Source organism: Hypanus sabinus, chromosome 7 (assembly GCF_030144855.1).
Source record: "Hypanus sabinus isolate sHypSab1 chromosome 7, sHypSab1.hap1, whole genome shotgun sequence".
In the NCBI taxonomy this organism is placed as follows: Eukaryota; Metazoa; Chordata; class Chondrichthyes; order Myliobatiformes; family Dasyatidae; genus Hypanus; species Hypanus sabinus.
This window is the reverse complement of record NC_082712.1, coordinates 22986719-23009353: the sequence shown is the minus strand read 5'-3', so window position 1 is coordinate 23009353 and position 22635 is coordinate 22986719. Positions and strand designations below refer to the sequence as shown.

Here is a 22635-nt window from a genome sequence, read left to right as displayed (position 1 = left end):
TCAAAAGCACAAGTGAATATTGAATGCTTAATGTCATTATGTGCCATGTGGTATGTCGTAGGTGGTCATGTTCCCATGACTATGATTGTTCTTGGGAAATTTTTCAACAGAAGTGAATTGCCATTGCCTTCTTCTGGGCAGTGTCTTTACAAGATGGGTGACCCCAGCCATTATCAATACTCTTCAGAAACTGTGTCTGACTGACGTCAATGGTTGCATAACCAGGACGTGATATGCACCAGCTGCTCATAAAACCATCCGCCACCTGCTCCTGTGGGTTCACATGACCCTAATTGGAAGGGCTAAGCAGGGGTTCACTTTGCCAAAGGGTAACCGGCAGGCTAGCAGAGGGAAGGAATACCTTACACCTCCCTTGGTAGAGACATATCTCCAGGCCACCGCTTCAAATGAATGCTAGGCTCTCTGATTAACAAAGCACTAACAGAATCATTGGAACATCTGGCTTTAAAGTGAGCATTTTCTGTGACTACGACATCTTTCTAATTACATTGGAATCTATAATGTTCACCAACATTGTCTTACAGGCATAAATAGTGGGCTTTGTAACATGGAAACCAAAATATCTTTATTGATTGGCAACATTGTGCTGAAGATCTCTGGCTTTAGATTTATGTTTACCCCATGAACAATAGGGATCATACCTGATCTGTCCTATATGCGATTCTAGACCCACAACCGTGCACCTTAGTCTTATTATGTCCTCTAAAATATCCTAGCAAATCACTCAGTTTGGGATTCCAGCCTTGTCAGTGATGGAGGCTTCCTGAAAAATGAATACATTAAACAGTGAATTGCCAGCCCCTGCAGAGATTGTGCGCAATGTCAGGGAACAAGAGTCAAACATCAAGGGGCCAGAATAAGAAGGTGGGGGAAGGTGGAGGAGTACAAGCTGGCAGGTGATTAAGCCCAGGTGAGGGGGAAGGTTGGTGGGTGGGGAAGGGGAATGGAGTAAGAAGCTAAGAGGTGATAGGTGGAAAAAGTAAATGGCTGAAGAAAGAGGAATCTAATAGGAGAGGACCATGTGAACCTTTAAATAAAGGGAACGAGGAGGGGAACCAGAGGGAGGTAATGGGCAGGCGAGAAGAGAAGGGTGAGCGGACAATCGGAATGGAGAATTAGAAAAAGAAAGGTGGGGGGAGAGGTCATTATTGGAAGTTAGAGAAATCGATGTTAATGCCGCCAGATTGAAATCCACTCGGATGAAATATGAAGTGTTTCTCTTCCAGCCTGAGAGTGGCTTCATCGTGGACTGACATGTTGGAATGGGAATGGAAGCAGAATTAAGATGGGTAGCCACTGGGAAAACCTGCCTTTTGTTGCGGATGGAGCCAAGATGCTCGATAGAGTAGTCCCCCAATCTATGTAGGTAGTCACCGATGTAGAGGAGATCACATTGGATACACTGTTCGACCCCAGCGGAATTGCAGGTGAAGTGTAGCCTCACCTGGAAGGGCAGTTTGGGGCCCTGAATGGTGGTGAAAGAGGAGGTTTAGGGGGCAGGTGTTGAACTTGACCCGCTTGTAGGAGTAGATGCCAGGAGGGAGGTCAGTGGGGAGAGACAAATGGATGTGGGAGTCACATAGCGATCCTTGCAAAGAGTGGGGTAGGGGAAAAAAGGATGTGTTTAGTGGAAGTTCCATCACTACCGTTTGCATAATGCTTAACACCATTTGAGGCTCGTGACATGTGAAGATGGCTCAGTTCATTTTGCAACTGTGAATATTCTGTGTGGAGCAATAAAAATAGTCGTGCCTGTTGTAGAAATTGTTTTATCTGGTGAGCAAGCCAATGCCTATGACCGTTATTAGTACAGTGTATCGACAAATAAAAAGAAACTCTCCATGACAAATATACCTCAAATAGATTATACGCTGGCACCGTCACAACCACTGGTGCTTAATTTATCAGGACCCGCCTGTTAAAGGAGATTCAGGAGCCAACCACCGTTCACATGAAAACAGCTACATTAGCTGACTGGAAGCAATGACGGGCGTGGAGAGTTATCGCTTCTCCCAGCACTTGGCCAATGTCTACTTCACTATATTCTCCCTCTTCTGCTTCAAGCTATTCGTGAAAATCAGCCTAGCCATCCTGACCCACTTCTACATCGTCAAGGGGAACCGCAAAGAGGCAGCCCGGATAGCTGCAGAGTTCTACGGAGCCACTGAAGGACAAGGTCAGTTCACTTTGGGGTGCCAGGCCTAGCCTGTTTTCTTTTCCCTCAGTATTGTTGTGATGAAGTTCATTGGCTTATCGGGAAACAGAAGGAAGCAGCACACATCACTAGACCTGCTGAGTATTTCCAACATATTCTGCTCTAATTTCCAGTTTCCAGCGTCCCCAGATTTTTGGGTTTTCTCTGCTTTCCGTTCAATCAGTTTGCCACATGCTTTTGCCATCTTCTATTCTCACCCCAGTCAAGCTTCAATTCCCTATTTCAGCACGAAAGAGAAACCTCTCACTTTGTGTAAAGTTTTTCTCTTTGACTGAGGACCATTTGTCTCTGACATTCAACATTCCTGCAGTGCCTGCCAAGTGCTAGCCACGCTGTCTGCAATGGATCCGTCCACACTTGATACTGTGGTTGTCGTGCCCTCCCGTGCAGTCCTTTGAAAGTGATGCATTGGTTTCTGAGTATTCTCATTGAAAATATTGGTCATAGTCAACATTGGGCATCAATGCATTTGAACAAATTGAAAATGAAGTTTAAAGCTCTGTCGTAATACACACCTTGGAGCTTGGATCTATGTAAAATTCGCCCTGTGTTGAAACAATGGATGGCAGGACTTGTTAAGTTTTGGTCCCCTTTGCAATAAGATAAAATAATTAAAATGAACAAAGACGACCTAGTCTGAATGATCGGCACAGTATTATTATGTTTTTCATTTCTTTTTCTTTTTGTATTTGCACAGTTTGTTGTCTTTTGCACACTGGTTGTTCATCACGTTACGTGTGGCCTTTCATTCATTCCATTGTACTTCTTGGTTGCTTGCTTGTACCGTTTGCTCAATTTTTTTCTCTCTCTCTGCACACTGGGTGTTTGGATAGTCTCTTAATGGGTTCTATTGGGGTTCTTTGTTTTGCATCTGCCTGTAAGGAGACGAATCTCGGGTACACATCCTTTGATAATAAATGTACTTTGAATTTACTGTGAATGCTCGCTAAAAAAAGAAACACTGGTTTGTGCATGGTGACATATATGTACTTTGATAATAAATGTACTCTGAGCTGTGAGCTTTTTGAAGGATCAATCCTTTGCAGTTTGTATGGTGGGGCCTACAGAAGAAGCCCTATGAGGATGTATAATGACATATTGGTAGATTGAAAGATGAATGAAAAAATGGAAGATGAAGGACGAGCCTTAGGTTCCTCACCACCAGGTTCAGGAATGGTTATTACCCCACAACCATCAAGCTTCTGAATCAGCATGGATAACTTCATTCACCAAAACTCTAGCTGTCCACACAACCTACATTAATGTGCAAATCTTAGGCACACACATATATATAGCTAGAGTACCCAAGACTTTTGCAGCATACTCTAGTAATTTTATGCATTGTATTGTACTACTGCTGCTGCAAAAAAGACAAATTTCATGACATCTGTGAGTGTTGGTAAACCTGATTCTGATACGGGTCTCTTTGGTGGACTGAAAGTGGGAAGAGGGCAGGGGGAGAGAAATCACGGTTGTGAAAGGGAGAAGGGAGAGGAGGGAGCAGAAAGCACCAGAGTGACATTCTGTAATGATCAATAAACCAATTTTTTTGGAATCAAATGACCTTGCCTGGTGTCTCAGAGCTGGATGTGTCTGATCCATGCTGTGCCCTGTCCCACACCCCTCCCTTGGTGCTCCACTCTCACCCTTCCCAACATTCTTTGCTCCTGCCATATTTGTGAACATGCACTGCACTCCATTTTGGCAAGTATAGTACTGTGCAAAAGCCTTAGGCACCGGAGCTCTGTGTGCGTATATACATTTATATACTTTTGCACAGTATTGTACAGACTAACTTTCAAGGACTCCACAAGTCATATTTCTCAGTACTCATCATGATCATCATCGTGATGTACCGTGTTGTATGATGTGATATGCAATGCGTGCAAAAGGACACTGTTACAAAAGTAATGGGGGTCTTCAATATGCAGGTAGATTGGTAAAATCAGGTTGGTGTTAGATTCCAGGATGGGGAATTTCTGGAGTGCCTACGAGATAGCTTTTTAGAATAGTTTGTCGTTGAGACCACTAGAGAATCAGCTATTCTGGATTGGGTGGTGTGCAATGAACCCGAATTGGTTAGGGTGCTTAAGGTGAACAAACCTTTAGGGGTAAGTGATCATAATATGATTGAATTCACCCTAAAATTTGAGAAGGAAGAGCTAAAGTCAGATGTATCAGTATTACAGTGGAGTAAAGGGAATTACAGAGGCATGAGAGAGGAGTTGGCCAGAATTGATTGGAAAAGAACTCTGGCAGGGATGATGGCAGAGCAGCAATGGCTGGAACTTATGTATAGTTTTTCATAAATTCTATTGTATTTATTTATTTTCCTAGAAATGCCTGCAAGGACCTGAATCTCAACATAGTGAGATGGTAACATAGATGTACTTTGACAATACATTTACTTGGACTTTGACTAGTAGTCCTGAGGTCTAGGTTAACAGTATAGTGGAGTTACAGATGTAGGAATTTATAGCCAGTTTGGCCCATTCATAGAAACTAAACATAAAGGGTATGGGTAAAAGATTAAATATTTAAAGGAAACCTGAAGGGGGTGGGGTTGTGGTGTGAGTATGGAAGGAGCTGGCAGCTCCTTCCACAGAGTGTAGGTGCATGTTTGATTGCAACGCTTTAAGAGAAGTTTTGATAAGTACATAGATGGGAGGTCTATTGAGGGCTATGGTCCAGGTGTGGGTTGATGGGACTAGGCAGAATAACAGTTCAGCACAGACTAGATGGGCTGAAGGGTCTTTTTCTGTGTTGGAGAGGGGGTCTCTCAAATATTGAAAGACTTAGATAGAGTGGACATGGAGAAGATGCTTCCAGTTGTGGGAGAGTCTAGGACCAAAGGACACAGCCTGTGAATAAGAAGACATCCCCTTAGAACGCAGATGTAGAGAAATTTCTTTAGCCAGATTGTGGTGAATCTGTGGAATTCATTGCCACAAGTGGCTGTGGAGGACAAGTCTTTGGGTATATTTAAAGCAGAGGTTGATAGGTTCTTGATTAGTCAGGCATCAAAGGTTATGGGGAAAAGGTAGGAGAATGGGGCTGAGAGGGAAAGTAAATAGCCATGATCGAATGGCCTTATTCTGCTACTATGTCTTATGGTTTTATAACAGTTGAGAAAATGATTAGAGTCAAACTTCAACTGAAAAGCCAGCTTGAATTTGCCAACTTTTAAGCACTTACCTGGGCAGATTCAATAATTCCCTTTTTAATGGTTCATGTGCAGATGATATGCATCTCAAAGAATTACAAAATTAGATGAAATGCCAGCATCACTGACATTAATAAAATTCACTACAATAGTTACACATATGATCTCTATACAAATGTCTAATTCAGTTGGATAAAAGCTAATCGCAATTACACCTGTCAGTGGCAATGGTTTACAACCACCACCTTAAATATATATGATAAAATTTGCTGAAAGAATGTTGTAGTGTGACATCGTTTCCTTGTTCTCTTGCTTCCTTCCAATCAATGGCTAGTTTGTTTTGCCTTCCTTCAAAAGGCCAGCAATATCATGAAAGATCCTGCCCACCCTGCTTGTGGACTGTTTGTCCCACTCCCATCAGGGAGGAGGCTACATTCACGTAAGGTCCACTGGACTCAGAAACAGTTACCTTCCAAGCAGTAAGGCTGATCAACACCTCCAACTGCTAACCCACCCCTCTACAATGCCCCACCACCACTACTTTATCATTTCATGTCAGTTATCTTATGTACAGACACACCAGTACCTCATGTCACTTTATGGATGTACAATCAATTTTTGAATTGGGGTGGCCTGCAGATAGTGAACACTGAGCGTGAACTGTACCAAAATAGGCCTTTTGGTTTTGTGTTTTATATTTTATGATTTGGCTTGTTTTTTTGTTGCCATATGTGCATTTTTTGCGCATAGCGGGAGGAGGGAATCTGGTTTGATTTTTGAGGTTTTTCTTTGAACAGGGTCCATCATTCTTTGTTTTGTGACTGAGGGGAAGACAATTTTCAGGGTTGTATACTGCATACATACTTTGATAATAAATCTAACATGAATCTATGTATATACCTGTAAGCTATTTTATGTATTTATATTTATTATGTTTTTTTAATTGTGTTCTTTATCCTTTTTTTTAAGCTGTATCAGATCCAGAATAACAATTATTTCATTCTCCTTTACAATTGTGTACAGGAAATGACATTAAACAATCTTTGAAATGTACCATTTGTTTCACTCTATCTTTAAATATATTAATCAGAATAGTGATACATTTAATTGCTTAATGTTAATTCATTTGTTGTTGATAGTGTAGGGTTAGGGTTAGTGTACAGAAGTAGATTGCCAGGCTTCTCTTCTGTGTAGATACTGCTGCTGCCAGGCCGGATTCGAACTCAGGACCGTTCAGCCTCGAAATCCAGTGTTAAGGGCACTACACCACTGACTGGATCATGTCATTTCCTTTACACTTGAGTAGAGGAGAACCAAATAATTGTTATTCCTTCCTTCAATAGTCAAGGTCCTTCTCATTCTTTATTTAATGGAATGCCTTACTTAAGTATAACAAGTTTTACACCAAAATGCAGCAGAGATGTTTGGCAGTCTAAATTCAGATAACAAAAATTCTTGTGGACAGCTTCAAATAGAAAATATAAATTGACAGATTTCCTCACTGATGGAATACAAAGGGGTATTAATTTTTGTGTTAGAATTATACAAAACTCAATTTAGTATCATCTCTCTGAACAGTATACATATTGGTTTAGGAGGAGTTACAACAAAGATGTATAGGTATCTGTCCCAAAAGGTTTATCTAAGGAAATAATTAACATAAACTAGGCTTCATTTTCGTGGGCACACAGGATTAATGGCTGTTCAGTTGAGCCTTTAAGATGATTAAGATTGGTGTGAGGATAGAAAGGAAAAACATACTTCCCTTTGCTGGAGAGTCTGGTACATAATTATAACAAGACCATTTGGAATGGTAACAGTAGCACATCTTTGCACAAATTCCACATCACTTATCTCATGGTTATTTGTAAGATTGTAAGTGAAAAATACGTGCATTCTTTGCCTTGGCAGAAATAAAAACACGAGCAAGCCTAGCGCTTAAGTAATTTGAGAGATGCATTAAGGTTTATATTACTAACACTAGTGTTATTCATAGAACAACAATAGAACAAAGCACATTTCTGTTGTTACCTAAACCTTATTATGATGTGGTCAGTTTAAGCACTGAACAACAAATGCAACACATTACTGTAATTCACATTATTCAATGATTAAAATGCAAGCATCACTGACAAGCCCAACATTTATTGTCCATTTCTAATTCCCAGCTGAACAGATTGTGCTTGTTAAATAAGAGCCAACTACTCTGACAGGTCTTGGTAACTTACAGGCCAAGCACAGGTGCCAGCCATCCTACCTTGAAGGATATCAGTAAATTAGAATTTTGCTACAATCCACTTATGAAACTGAGTTCATATTTCAGATTTTTTATAACATTTAAGTTATCCAGATGCTATTTTTAAGATCTTAATGTTCAGAATCACATTAATCAGAATCAAGTTACCATCGCTGAGATCTGTTGTGAAATTTCTTGTTTAGTGGCAGCAGTACAGTGCAAAATGTAAAAAATTACTGTATGTTACAATAAAATAGTGCAAAGGAGGAACATTGAAGTAGTGTTCATGGTCAATCCAGAAGTCTGCGGGGAAGAAGCTGTTCCAAAACATAGAGTGCGGGCCTTCAGGCTCCTGTGCCTTCTCCCTGATGGTAGTAATGAGAAGAGGGTAAGTCCCAGGTGGTGAGGATCCTTCATGATGGAATCCATCTTCCTGAGGAGCTGCCTTTTGAAGGTGTCCTTGACAGTGGGAGACGTGACCATGACGAGCCTGGCTGAGTCTGTAGCCTCGTCCGACCCTGTGCATTGGAGCTGCCATACCAGGCAGTGATGCAACCAGTCAAAATGCTCTCCACTGTATATTTTTAGAAATATGCTAGGGTCTTTGGTGACATACCAAATCTCCTCAAGTTTTTAATGAAGCTGGTTCACAAACACTAGAAAATCAGCAGATGTTGGAAATCCAACCGAAACACACAAAATGCTGGAGGAACTCAGCAGGCCAGGCAGCATCTATGGAAAAGAGCAAACAGTCAATGTTTCAGTCTGAGACCCTTCATCAGGACAGATGAAGGGCCTTGGCTTGAAATGTTGATTGATTGCTCTTTTTCCATAGATGCTGCCAGGCCTGCTGGGTTCCTCCAACATTTTTTGAATGAAGCTGGTGTGACTCCATTGCATCGACAGTATACATTGGATCCAGCATAGATCCGTTGAGATCCCAGGAGCTTGAAGCAGCTCGCCCTTTCCACTGCCAATCCCTCGATGAGGTCTAGTGTATGGTATCCTGAGCTCCCCTTACTGAAGTCCACAATCAATTTCTTGGTCTTGCTGACAATGAGCGCAAAATTGTTGTCTTGTAATCCAGTTGTCTCATGATCCAGTCTCACTGACCTTTGGATGGTAGTCTAGTAATTTAATTGCTATTCCACTGTAGCTCATGCTGCACTTGCTGATAAGTCACCTCATTAAAAACTTCCTTCTGACACATACACAGATGATATGTCAGTGCTTGAATTTGTATAATTCAGTAAGCCATCAGTGTAACATGAGCAATGAGTCAGACACAACGCAGCAATTCTTTCATTGATACTCACCATGAGAGCCCAAACTCTAATCCCCAATGTAGGTTGAGTAGTTGTTAGGCCCTGACAACCAATCTCATGTTGCCTCACGTTCTCAGTTGATCAGCCTTCTATAAATACTGTTATGGTGGAGATAACCTATTTTCCAGTAAAGGATCAAAATGGCATAGAATATAGAACATAAAACAGTACAGCACAGTACAGGCCTGTGCTGAACTTTTAAACTAATCTGAGGTCAATCTTACTCTTTCCTCCCATGTAGTTCTCCATTTTTCTTTCATTCATTTACAGAATCTATGTCCACCTCGAATCCAAAAAAAAAATTCTTTTGGAGCTTTTTTAAATAATCCAGCAACAATTTGTTCACGTACAAGATGGTTGGTGAGAATTTGCTATAAAATGGTTCCTTTGGGCTTTGGATTATTTTATTGCTTTGAACCTAGCACAAGTACCGATAAACATTGGATGTTTGATGGCTTTTTTTAAATGGGTTCTATCGGATTTCTTGTATTGTTTACATTAAGCCATAAGATATAGGAGCAGAATTAGGCCATTTGGGCCATCGAGTCTTCTCTGCCATTTCATCGTGGCTGATCCATTTTCTTTTCAGCCCTAATCTCCTCCCTTCTTCCCACAACCTTTCATACCCTGTCTAATCAAGAATCTATCAACCTCAGTCTTAAATAAACCCAAAGAGTTGGCTTCAACATCCACCTGTGGAAACAATTCCACAGATTCACCACTCTCTGGCTAAAGAAATTCCATGTCTTCTCCATTTTAAATGGATATCGCTTTATTATGAGGCTGTGCCCTCTGGTCCAAGACTCCCCCACCATAGGAAATATCTTCTCCACATCTAATCTATTGAGACCGTTTAACATTCGATAGGACTTAATGAGGTCACTCCTCATTTTTATAAATTCCAGTGAATACAGGCCCAGACCAATCAAACACTCCTCATAAGACACGCCTTTCAATCCCAGAATCATTGTTATGAACCTCTTTTGAACCCCTCCAATGTCAGCACATACTTTCTTAGATAAGGGGTCCAAACCTAATCACAATACTCCAAGTAATGATACATGTACTTGGAACTTTAATAGAGATGACCTCTGGTATGTGGGTTATCTGTGTATTTTCTGAAACCTTAGGTAATATCCAAATGTATTTTCTCTCAGCTCCATGTTTGTTTATTTCCACATTTCATTTTTCCCCTTTAATCTGGAAGTCTTGGTCAGCATGGGCTGACTGGGCTGAAGGCTTGTTTCCATGCTGTATGACTCTATGACTAACCCTGCAATAGAGACAACCAAATATGTCAGCTTGGATATCCTCCTTTCTGATTGGAGAGACCATGGACACGTACAATGACAGAACATGGAATACAAGTGTAGTGCAAGCTATAAAAGGCAGCATGGTTGCGTAGCAATTAGTGTAACACTATTTCAGCACCAGTGATTGTGTTCAATTCTGCCGCTGTCTGTAAGGAGTTTGAATGTGACTGTGACTGTGGTATTCCTCTGGGTGATCCAGTTTCTTCCACATTCCAAAGACATTCTTGTTAGTAAACTAATTGGTAACATGGGAGTAATTGGACAGCACAGGCTCGTTGGGCTAAAAGAACCTGTTACCATGCTATCATTATCATCACATCATTATGTGCCGTGTTGTATGACGTGGGCAGTCATGGTCTCCATGATCGTGATTGTTCTTGGCAATTTTTTCTCGGCAATGGAAAACCATGTTGTATCCTGAAGAAAATAAATAAATAACCTGCCGAAGGGTCTTTGCCTGAATCTTTTTTCCATAGATGCTGCCTGTGTTGCTCAGATTTCCAACATCTGCAGATCTTCTCTTGTTTAGAAAATAAATAACCAGGTTGTGGGGACAACATTGACCTCAAGCAATGAATCCAGTGTTAAGGAGTGGGTTCAGGCAAGGATGAAAGTTTGATGGACTAGATTTTGTGTGGGGCAGTGACAATTTTCTGCAGAATTACCTATGCATTGAGTGGAAGATTAACACCAGTTTGAGATGAGTATTGCAAATTGAAGCTCCAGCATTCCTGGACAGCTTTCTCTGAACAGATGCTGGTATGTATGCTTTGTTGGTAATTGTTTTATTATTATCATATACACTAAGATACACTGAAAAAATTAAGCATGCCATTCAGACAGATCATTCCGTACATGAGTACATCAAAATAGTACCAAATGAAAAGCAATAACAGAATGAGAAGGTGCCGTTCAAGTCATTATGTAAGATACAAGGGCCATGATGAAGTAGATTGAGAGTTCAGGAGTTCTTTACTATACAAGAGGTCTGTTCTAGAGTTTAATAACAGCAGGCTGGGAGCTGTCCTTGAGCTGGTGATTTAGGTTCTCAAAAGTTTTGTATTCTCTGTCAAGTGAAAGAAGGGAGAGGAGAGACTGACTAGGATGGGAGTGGACTTTGATTATCTTGGCTGTTTTGCCCAGTCAGTAGGAGCTGTAGTCAGAGTCAATGGAGGATAGGCTGGTTTTCATGAAAGACTGGGCTGTGTTCACAACTTCCTGTAATTTTGTGTGGTCTTGGGAAGACCAACTATTGTGATGCACTTGAATAGAATGCTTTCTATGATGCATCTGCAAATATTATTCATGCTCATTGGGAGCATGCAAATTTCCTTAGCCTCATGAGGAGGTGTAAACATTGAGTTTCTTGACTTTTTTGGCCAAAGCTTTTATGTGACTAGACCAGGATGAAGTGATACTTATGCTTCATCTAGGAACTTGAAGTTCTTAACCATCTCCACCTCAGTGCCATTGGTGCATACAGGGGCATGTGCTCTGCTCCTGTTTGTGAAATCAATGGCCAGCTCATTTCTTTTGCTGACATTGACGAGAAAGACATAAGACATAGGAGCAGAATTAGGCCATTTGACCCAGCGAGTCTGCTCTGCCATTTCATCATGGCTGATCCTTTTTCCCTCTGAACCCTATGCTCCTGCTTCCCCTCTATAACCTTGCAGACCTTGTTTTATCAAGAACCTATCAAACCCAATAGTCTGACCTCCACAGCTGCCAGTGGCAACGAATTCCACAGATTCATCACTCTCTGGCTAAAGAAATTCCTCCTCACCTCCACTTTAAGTGGACACCCGTCTCTTCTGAGGCTGTGCCCTCTGGTCCGAGACTCCTCCACAGTAGGAATGTCCTCTTCATATCCATTCTATCTAGGCCTTTCAACATTTGATAGGTTTCAATGAGATCCCTCCCTCATTCTCCTAAATTCCAGCAAGTACAGGTCCAAAGCCATCAACTGCTCCTCATACAATAACTCTTTCATGTCCAGAATCATTCTCGTGAGCCTCCTTCAAATCATCTACAATTTCAGCACATTCTTTCTTAGATAAAGGGCCAAAAACTGCTCACAATACTCCAGAAGAGGCCTCACCAGTGCCTTATAAAGCCTCAGCATTACATCCTTGCTTATAGGTTGTTATCCTGACAGTAGGCTCTCTCACTATATGGGCATGAGAGGCAAACTCTGAGAGTAGAGAGTTCTACACTATAATTGTAGCTCTTGAGTGAGTGCTTTGGATGAGTACTGGCACAGAGAAGAACAGGATAGATAGAGTAAAGTCAACAGACTAATTCTGGCTGCATATATATTAGGATAAAAGAACTCCCAGTGGTTCAACCATTACAGGACTCACACTAGGAAAGTGGATTGAAGACTTGGAGATCTGCAGTCTTGAATTAAACATTCAGTGGCATGGTAGTGAAATGCAGCACAGTAGCATAGTAGTTAGCCCAATTGCTTTAGGACACCAGCAATCACTGAACAAAGTTTGATTCCCACCATTGTCTGTAAGGAGTTTGTACGCTCGCCCCATGACCATGTACATTCTTCTCCAGGTGCTCCAGTTTTCAGAGATGTACAGTTAGGGCTAGTGTGTTGTGGCAACAGTTGTGGGCTGCCCCAGCACAATGCTTGGATTGTGCTGATCACGTTGAAATGTAGTTTCACTGTACTACTGCTGCAGCAAAATAAACAACATTCATGACATATGAGAGTGATGATAAACCTGATTCTGATGTTGGTCTCTATTGTGGACTGAGAATGTGAAGAGGGCAGGAGAAGGGGAATCATGGCTGGGAAAAGGTGAAGAGAGAGAGAAAGGAGCAGGAAGCACCAGAGAGACATTCTGTAGTGATCGATAAACAAATTGTTTGGAATCAATGACTTTGCCTGGTGTCTTAGGGCTGAGTGTGTCTGTACCTACACACCCCGCCCCCCCCACCTCTAGCACTCCTTCTCTACCATCTGTCCCACACCCCTCTCAAGCCACTGCACTCTTACCGTTCTCAACATCATTTGCTCCCGCTAGATTTACAAACTCGCTCTCCACTCCACGATGACAAATACAGTGCTAAACTCTTAAGGACCCTAGCTATATCTATGTGCCTAAGAATTTTGTACAGTACTGTACATGTGACAAGTTAAAATTTAATCTTTAATCATTGAAATCATAGGAAAACTTTGTTTAGTTCTGTATAAATTTCAATCTCTGACAAGAATGATAACTAAAAAGATAGGACTGATCGAACTTTTCCTGGTAGAAAGCCTGTGTATGAACCTTTCACTCCATACTCAGAATGCATGAAATTGTACTTAGATGAAATAACACAATGCACTTTGGAGGAAATAGCATCACAGGCATCAATAACAGTACTGAGAATATTGTATATAAGCAAAAAAATGAGTAGGTCAGGAAAGCCACACTTTTAACTGAACCGGATTCCAAAATACACAGTACATTAGCAAATCTTTCAATACCACAGAAAAAAAAGTGTTTTATTTAGTGAAGTAGTCCAAAAGTTAGAAATTCTTTTTAATTCCATGGTATCCGAAATTGCGGAGAGCTACGATTTTGGGATGGAGAGTTGGAGACTGGGAGAGAATGCCTGTGGGTACTAATATCTTCAGGATTTGTCACCACAGTCTGATTTTAATGGATTAACAGACGAGTCTATTGAGTGACAAGTTTGTGGTTTAATCAATGAGATCTTTGTTCAAAACCTTTGGACATGGAATCTAAGATATGATCCTCTGTGCAAAAGTGTCCCACTTAAGGGGATGACATCATAAAATGGCAAAGAGTTTCATCCACAGTAAAGTAGGTACAATCGTAGACCAGTGGTGAAGGCTAGAGTTCCAAAGCAGAGTTGAAGAATATAGGTGAAACATTAGCAAATTTCTCTATGGATGTAATGAAAGCCAACCAATGCATGTATAATCATTTAAAACAGAAACACACTCTTAACTTTTATAAAAAGCAACACCAATCTGTTATTTGAAGCTTGTATAATAGTAGGTGTGTGGCTGGAGGCCTCCGATTGACAGGGTCAACCATGAATTTTCAGTGCCAGCTTTCTTGATATGCAAGCCAGGGCTGTACAATATGGAGAGCAAGCTGTTGCCCTTGTAGCAAACGCCCCCTCTCCACACATCTGATGAATCCTAAGGAACAAAAGAGTCCGATACAGTTAGGCACCAGCAGAACTTGCCGGTCTGAGTTGGGACTTCAACTCTGGATTTTTCCCTTGGGGTTTATTCTCAAAGCCTTCCCCATGAGTGCGTACAGCTGGTAGGCAGCAGAGGGTTGAGATCCCTCTCCTGGATGAGTTGCCAACCATGGCCGATGAGCCCCATCTGCCTGAAATGGCTGGTTTTAAGATGCCAGTAACCCGCATTTGCTCCTTTCCTTCTTAGCTGAAACAGCTCCGCTGGATTTAGTAGCTAAGACACACGTGAAGGTCAGGAGCTGGACTTGGTTATCAGCGGCTATTTGAGACACACATCATTGTGAGCATTTAGTAGGTAGCTGGAGCTCATCCTATTACCACCCCCACTATAACAACCTTAAGAAACCTAAGTGTGCGTACTCCTTTAAGAATTGTACCATGTGACCAAATAGAGTTCAGATTCATTCAGATTTCAGATATGTAGATTCATTTATCGCACATACGTTGAAACATATAGCGAAATACATCATTTGTGTGAACAACCAACACACTCAAAGTTGTGGTGGATGCAGTCCGCAAGTGTCACCAACATTTGCAACACCTTTCAGCTCCGACATAGCATGTCCACAATGCTCGTCAGAGCAGGACAGAATTCAACCAACAAATCAACACCAGCTTTTCTCAGAATGCGTGACAAAGAACTTAGAGGAAATAATAATGTACCTCAGAGGAAATCATTCCTATTCAGATCATTAATGAAACAGTAAGTGGTTTCAGAACCTTGCAGTAGCATGCTATCAGCCGCTCAAATATCCCTTTACCATCATCTAGATCCTTTCATCACCAAGCTAATTTTTGATGCAGTTTGCCAATTTGTTTATGAAACCCAAAAGCTTTTACTTTTTTGTCAAGTTTCCCATGTGGAATATTATTAAAGGCCTTACTGAAGTCTATGGGAATTATATCAATCACACCACTCTCATTAACACTTATTTTTTGATTGATTGATTGATTGAGATACAGTGCAGAATAGTATGATTTGTACTTCAGGGAGCGCAAAGCAGAGAAACAAATATCACTGTGATGATTGTACGCTCTAGTATCAATTGTTTGGTGACAATAAAGTATAGGCCCTTCCAGCCCTTTGAGCCACGCCGCCCAGTACTTCCTGATTTAATCCTAGTCTAATAATGGGACAATTTACAATGACCAATTAACTTACCAAGTCTTTGAACTACAGGAGGGAACAGGAGCACCCAGAGGAAACCCACGTGGTCAAGGGGAAGAATGTACAAGCTCCTGACAGGTAGCAGCAGGAATTGAACCCAGGTCACCTGTACTGTGAAGTGTTGTGCTGACCACTACACTACTGTGTCATCCCTTAGTAATATCCTTGCAAATTTAGTCTTCAGATTCAAATATTGTTGCATTGTTCATGTTGAAAATGTTCGATCTGAAATGCACAACTAGACATAGGTACACAGACAAATGCTCTCCCTTTCAGTCCAAATTCTTTGGTTTGTACATGCTATTTACTATATTTCCTCTAGTGTCTTAGATATTGTCAGCTGATTTTGAAAATGCAGGTTGATAAGGGTAATGCCTGAATCGATTTGAAATAACATGTTGACTTGCACCGAGATACAACAGCCCACGTAATTTAAATAAAGTTGGCTGTACCAGTGGATTTCCAGGAAAATAACCTCTGTATGAAGGGTAGAGAAAGTAGGGAGAAAATTTTACACAAGGTATTGATCTGCCTGTGGAAGATAATCCTACACAGACGGGTACGAGAATGCCATCACAAGGGCAGAGAATTGAACCACAGCAAGAAGTTCTCAAATGGAGAAGGAACTAGATGCTTTATAAATGCAGGACAACTTACCTGGTATTGTAACAGTCAGTCATTACTGGTTCATTTTCCCCGTTGAAAACTAGAGGGATATAAATAAACACAAGAAATTCCGCAGATGCTGGAAATCCAAAGGAATGCTCACAAAATGCTGGAAGAACTCAGCAGGTCAGGCAGCGTCCATGGAAATGAACAAATAGCCAACATTTCAGCCTTGGACCTTTCTTCCAGACTGGAAAGGAAGGGGAAAGACACCAGTATAAAAAGGTGGGGGGAGGGGAAGAAGAACAGCGAGAAGATGAAATGTGAAGCCAAGTGGATAGGAAAGGTAAAGGGCTGGAGATGAGGGAAACTGATAGTAGAGGAGGGTGGACCATAGGAGAAAGGGAAGGAGGAGAGGCATCAAGAGGACGTGATAGGCAGGTAGAGAAGAGGTAAAAGGACAGAGTGAGGAATAGAAGAGGGAAGGGGAAGAAAAAAAAAATTACCAGAAGGAGAAATCAATATACATGCCATCAGGTTCGAGATAGAATATAAGGTGTTGCTCCTCCACCCTGAGGGTGTCCTCATCATGGCACAAGAGGAGGACATGGACTGACATGTTGGAACTGGAATGGGGATCAGAATTAAAATGCTGGGCCATCGGAAAATTCTGCTTTTGGCAGGTAGAGCGGAGGTGTTCGATGAAGCAGTCCCCCAATTTACAACAGGTCTTACCAGCATAGAGGAGGCTGCATCGAGTGCAGCAGATTTGCAGGTGAAGTGTTACCTTTCCTGGAACGATTATTTGGGCCCCTGGATGGAGGTGTTGCACCTTTTTATACTGATGTCTTCCTTCTTCCTTTCCAGTCCTGAAGAAGGGTCTCAGCCCGAAACATGGGTTGTTTGTTAGATGCCTGTCTGATCTGCTGAGTTCCTCCAGCATTTTTTATCTGTTGCTAGAGAGATATTTCCTTAACAAATTAAGAGTGCTAGCAGAGAAATGTTATTTCATAGGTTTGTAGGACTCATTATGGATCTGGGAGTTCAACATGAAGGAATCAGGTGTATTATCAGCAACAAATGCCATGAAGTGTGCTGTTCTTTATGGTAGCAGTATATTTTAAAAATACTATAACTTATGATAACTTTTTTAAATGCAAAAGGGAAATAGTGAGCTTGTGTTCAATGTCTGTTCAGAAATCTGATGGCAGAGGGAAGTTATTTTTCCTCAAACATTGAGTGTGCGTCTTCAGGCTGCTGCACCTCCTCCCTGAATGGTAAACACCTGACACTGTTTTAATTCTGGAAAAGTCTGCACAGAAATGCAAAGTTGTGTTGCTCTCCAAAGCCAGGGCTGGAAATGTTGGATGGCCAACGGAAGGGTAAGCAGGTGAAGTGCAAGAGAAAAAACAGCAGCACACACAAAATGCTGGAGGAACCCAGCAGGCCAGGCACCATCAAGGAAAAAAGGACAATCAATGTTTCAGACTGGAACCCTTCAGCAGGACTGGAGACAAAATACTGCGGAGTAAATTTAAAAGGTGGGGTGGGGGAAGGGAGAGAGAAACACCAGGTGATAGGTGAAACCTGAAGGGGGAGGGATGAAGTAAAGAGCTGGGAAGTTGAATGCTGAAAGAGGCAGAAGGACATGGAAGAAAGAAAAGGGGGGGGAGCACCAGAGGGAGGCGATGGGCGGGTAAGAAGATGAAGTGAGAGAGGGAAAAGGGGATGGGAAATGGAGAAGGAGAGGGTGGAGTTGGGGGGCATTACCAGAAGTTTGAGAAATTGATGTTCATGCCATCAGGTTGGAGGCTACCCAAGAGGGACATAAATAGTTGTTTCTCCAACCTAGGTGTGGCCTCATCATGACAGTGGAGGGGGCCATGTATATACATATCAGAATGGAAATGTGGAGTGGATGGGTGGCCACTGGGAGAACCCGCACTAGGAGAACCCGCACTAGGAGAACACTTTATATTCTGTTTGGGTAGCGTCTAACCTGATGGCATGACCATCGATTTCTTGAACTTCCGGTAATGCCCCCAAACCTGCCTCCCCCACCTCCATTTTCCATCCCCTTTCCCTCCCTCACTTCATCTCCTTGCCCACCTATCACCTCCCTCTGGTTCTCATTCCCCCTTTTTTCTTACTTTCATGGCCTTCTGACTCTTTCACCAGATATTTACTTCATCTGTCCCCCTCCAGGTTTCAACCACCTGAGGGGTGGTTCTCTCTCCCTTCCCCCCTCAGATTTTTTTTCTCCAGTCCTGCTGCAGGGTTTCGAACCAAAATATCGACTGCACTCTTATCCATAGATGCTGCCCGGCCTGCTGAGTTCCTCCAGCATTTTGTGTGTGTTGCTTGGATTTCCAGCATCTGCACATTTTCTCTTGCAGAGAAGAGGCAGAGCAGGGTATATGCAGCCTAGGTTAATACGATTCTCCAAGCACTGTGGTTGACAACATAAGTTACCAACAGAAATATGCTTATGGATTGGGGAAAATATATGCACAAGATGGACTGGTAAATCATATTTAGAAGCAGTTCACAAAGGGAAAGACATTAGAATTCTTGGCTGATGAGATGAGCTGTACAGGGACAGTAACAATGCCACAGCAGAGTCCCAGTAGAACAGAAGCTATCTAATATCAAACAAGGTCAGATATGCAGCAGAAAACCTAATAACTGGATCAACACCAAGGGCAAAACCACTTTTCATTTTTACTGGACAACATGTAATATCCTCCAGGGACAAGGCATCAATCTTGAAAGGGTGCAATTAAAACAAATGCGTCTCATGGTGTCACTGTACAATAGTGAAACTGGCTGGGAGATTCTCTTTAGAAGGTGGTGTACCCAAAGAATCAAGAGCAACTGTGCAGCCCTGTTTACTGAGGATCTAACAGACATCTTCAGCATCTCTCTGGAGAAATCTATCATCCCCTCAAGCTTGAAGGTGGCCACCATCATGTTGGTGCCCAGGACAGTGAAAGTCACCTGCTGTTTATTGACTTCAGCTCAGTATTTAATAGTCAAGTCAAGCCACTTTATTGTCATTTCCACCATAACTGCTGGTACAGTAGATAGTAAAAATGAAACAATGTTTTTCAGGACCATGGTGTTACACAGTGTTAAACTAGACTGAACTACGTAAAAAACACAGAAAAAAAAAATACACTAGACTACAGACCTACCTAGGACTGCATAAAGTGCACAAAACAGTGCAGGCATTACAATTAAGAATAAACAGGACAATAGGCAGTAAGGTGTCAGTCCAGGCTATCATCATCCTTCAGAAGCTGCTGGGTAAACTGTCCTCATTGGGCTGCATCAACTCTCTCTGTAACTGGATCCTAGACTTCTTGACAGAAAGGCCACAGTTGGCCATGTTGGCAGAAACATCTCTAGCTTCATCACGCCAAGCACCAGCACTCAGCCCTCTGCTGCTTGCACTGCTGACACAACACTGCACTACCAAATCTAGTTGAAACTGAAATGTCACTGATGTTGCAACAGTGTACCCAAAGCATCAAGGGTAACTGTGTAGCCCATACAGTCAAGCATGGTTATTGCAGGTGTCAGTGTTCTAAGAACGGAGTGTACAATCTACAAACACTGTGAAGGACGTTCTGTAGTTAGCTCTGACCAAGCGATTGTTTAGTGAAAGAAATGCCAAAAGACTTTCAAATACTCAGTTGGTGATGAGGGGGTGATGCTCTTTCATTTGAGAATACTGACTTTACCTGAGTTATGAACACCTGATTTATGAACGCAACTAGATACAAACAAGCTCACGTAATATTACGTTCAAAATTGCTGTGCGCATATACTGTATATGTTCTCTCCCATGACTGACAGAACTCTGCTTTCTCTCTATTTTACTAATTGTTCTTTCTTAGTGTTCTTGCACTCAGTGGCCACTTTATTAGTTATGCCAGTACACCTGCTTGTTAAGACAAAAATCTAATCAGCCAATCATATGACAGCAACTCAATGCATAAAAGCATACGGACGTAGTCAAGAGGTTCAGTTGGTGTTCAAACCAAACATCAGAATGGGGAAGAAAATCTGATCTGATTTTGACCATGGAATGATTGTTGGTGCCAGACAGGGTGGTTTGAGTATCTTAAAAACTGCTGATCTGCATGGATTCCCTCGCACAACAGTGTCTAGAATTTGCAGAGAATGGTGTGAAAAATTCTTAAAGATATCCAGTGAGCGGCAGTTCTGTGGGTGAAAATGCCTTGTTATTGAGAGAGGTCAGAGGAGAATGGCCAGACTGGTTCAAGCTGGCAGGAAGGCAACAGTAACTCAAATAATCACGTGTTACAACAGTGGTGTGCAGAAGAGCACCTCTGAACACACAACACATTGAAACTTGAAGTTGATGGGCTACAGCAACAGAAGACCACAAGCATACACTCAGAGACCACTTAGTTAGGGACATTCTTAGTCACATTATCATTCTTACATGATTTAGATGTCATTTGTCAGAATCAGAATCAAGTTTTATATAACCAGCATTTGCCATGAAATTTGTCTTTGCAGCAGCAGTACAATATATAGTGGTAATAAATATATATAATAGTTAAAATAAATTAACAACACAAAAATAGAAACAAAAAGGTAGTGAGGTAGTTTTCATGGGGTCGATGTCCATTCCGAAATTAGACAATAGAAGGGAAGAAGCTGTTCCTGAGTCATTGAGTGTGTGCCTTCAGGCTTCTGTACCCTGTCCCTTCATCCTGATGGTAGCATGACCTGGGTGATTGGGTCTTAGTGATGGACGTCACCTTGATGAGGCATCGCTCCTTGAAGATGTCCTGGATACTATGGAGGCTAGTACCTACAGTGGAGCTGGCTAAACTTACAACTCTCTGGAGCTTCTTTCGATCCTGTGCAGTTGCCCCCCCCCCCCACCCCCCGCATAACAGAATCAGAATCAGGTTTATTATCACCGGCATATGACGTGAAATTTGTTAACTAGCAGCAGCAGTTCAATGCAATACATAATCCAGCAGAGAGAGAGAGAGACAAAGAAATAATAATAATAATAATAATAAATAATAATCAATGCAATACATACTACAGAAGAAGAAAAATGATAATAATAATGTAATAATAATAAATAAGTAAATCAATTACAGAACACATATAATGAATAGATTAAAAATCATGCAATAAACAGAAATAATTTATATTTTAAAAAGTGAGGTAGTGTTCACAGGTTCAATGTCCATTTCAGAATCGGATGGCAGAGCAGAGGAAACTGTCCCTGAATCGCTGAGTGTGTGCCTTTAGGCTTCTGTACTTCCTACTTGACGGTGACACTGATGGAAACAGGCGGTGATGCAGCCAGTTAGAATGCCCTCCACAGTACATCTGTAGAAATCTGTGGGTGCCTTTGGTGACCACATTTCCTCAAACTCTAAAATGAAATATAGCTGCTGTTGTGCCTTCTTTGTAGCTGCATCAATACGTTGGGTCCAGGTTAGATCCTCAGAGACATTAACACCTCGGAACTTGAAATTGCTCTCTCTTTCCACTTCTAACCCCTCCATGAGAATTGGTGCGTGGTCCCTCATCTTGCCCTTTCTGAAGTCCACAATCAGTCAGTATCGTCAGATGTTTTTTGTGTATTTTCCTGGTAATGTACAAAATCAACCTATGGACATCTGTAAAACTGGGACTCATTTGTTACAGAGGGATCTCCTGTAACAGGAGACAGAGCTATGACACAGTGAAACTAAAGAAGGCGCTATTCTGAGTATGAGCATGGCAAACTGCGGGTGGCCAGAAGGGGACGTGTCAGATGCATCACGAATCCCTGCAAGGTCTGAGCAGACTCAGCTATTCACTTGAGGACTTTGTAATGGTGTCGTTATTCCTAAAGGCGAATGATATTGTTGAAATTGGCACAGAACAGAGCAGCGGAACAATAAATGAACAGGCGTGTGAAATGTTGGTGAATATATTGGTGCTACAAATCATCACGGAGGCATCACATCTTCTGAAATATTTGTGGTAATATTATTCTATGTATTGTATGTGCGTTGTATGTACTCTGTTGGGCATCTTGGTCTAGAGGAACATTGTTTCATTCGGCAGCATACATGTGTATGGTTGATTGACAGTAAACTTGAACTTGGTTTGACTTGATATCAGAGCAGACAGGAAACTTTGAAGGAGCATGATCATTTGATGTTATCGGAAGTGATTGAAGGATTTCAACAAAGAATGTAATATGGTGAACTTTGCAACTGAGGAAGAATATAGGATTGCCACCAGCTAGAAAGTGCCAGGTAATATTGTGAGGCAGCTTTATTTTGGACCTCAGCTTGAGGTGCAAGCT

At 41.7% G+C, this 22635-nt stretch overlaps 1 protein-coding gene across 1 annotated transcript in view; it reads left to right on the top strand.

Annotated features, from left to right (window-relative positions):
• The first annotated feature begins 2004 nt into the window (after positions 1 to 2004).
• asb5b (ankyrin repeat and SOCS box containing 5b) overlaps positions 2005 to 22635 on the top strand; it is an 80778-nt gene continuing 60147 nt past the window's right edge. The window contains exon 1 of the mRNA XM_059974298.1: positions 2005 to 2197. Within this exon, the coding sequence (XP_059830281.1) occupies positions 2005 to 2197 (193 nt within the window). The remainder of the gene's footprint in view (positions 2198 to 22635) is intronic.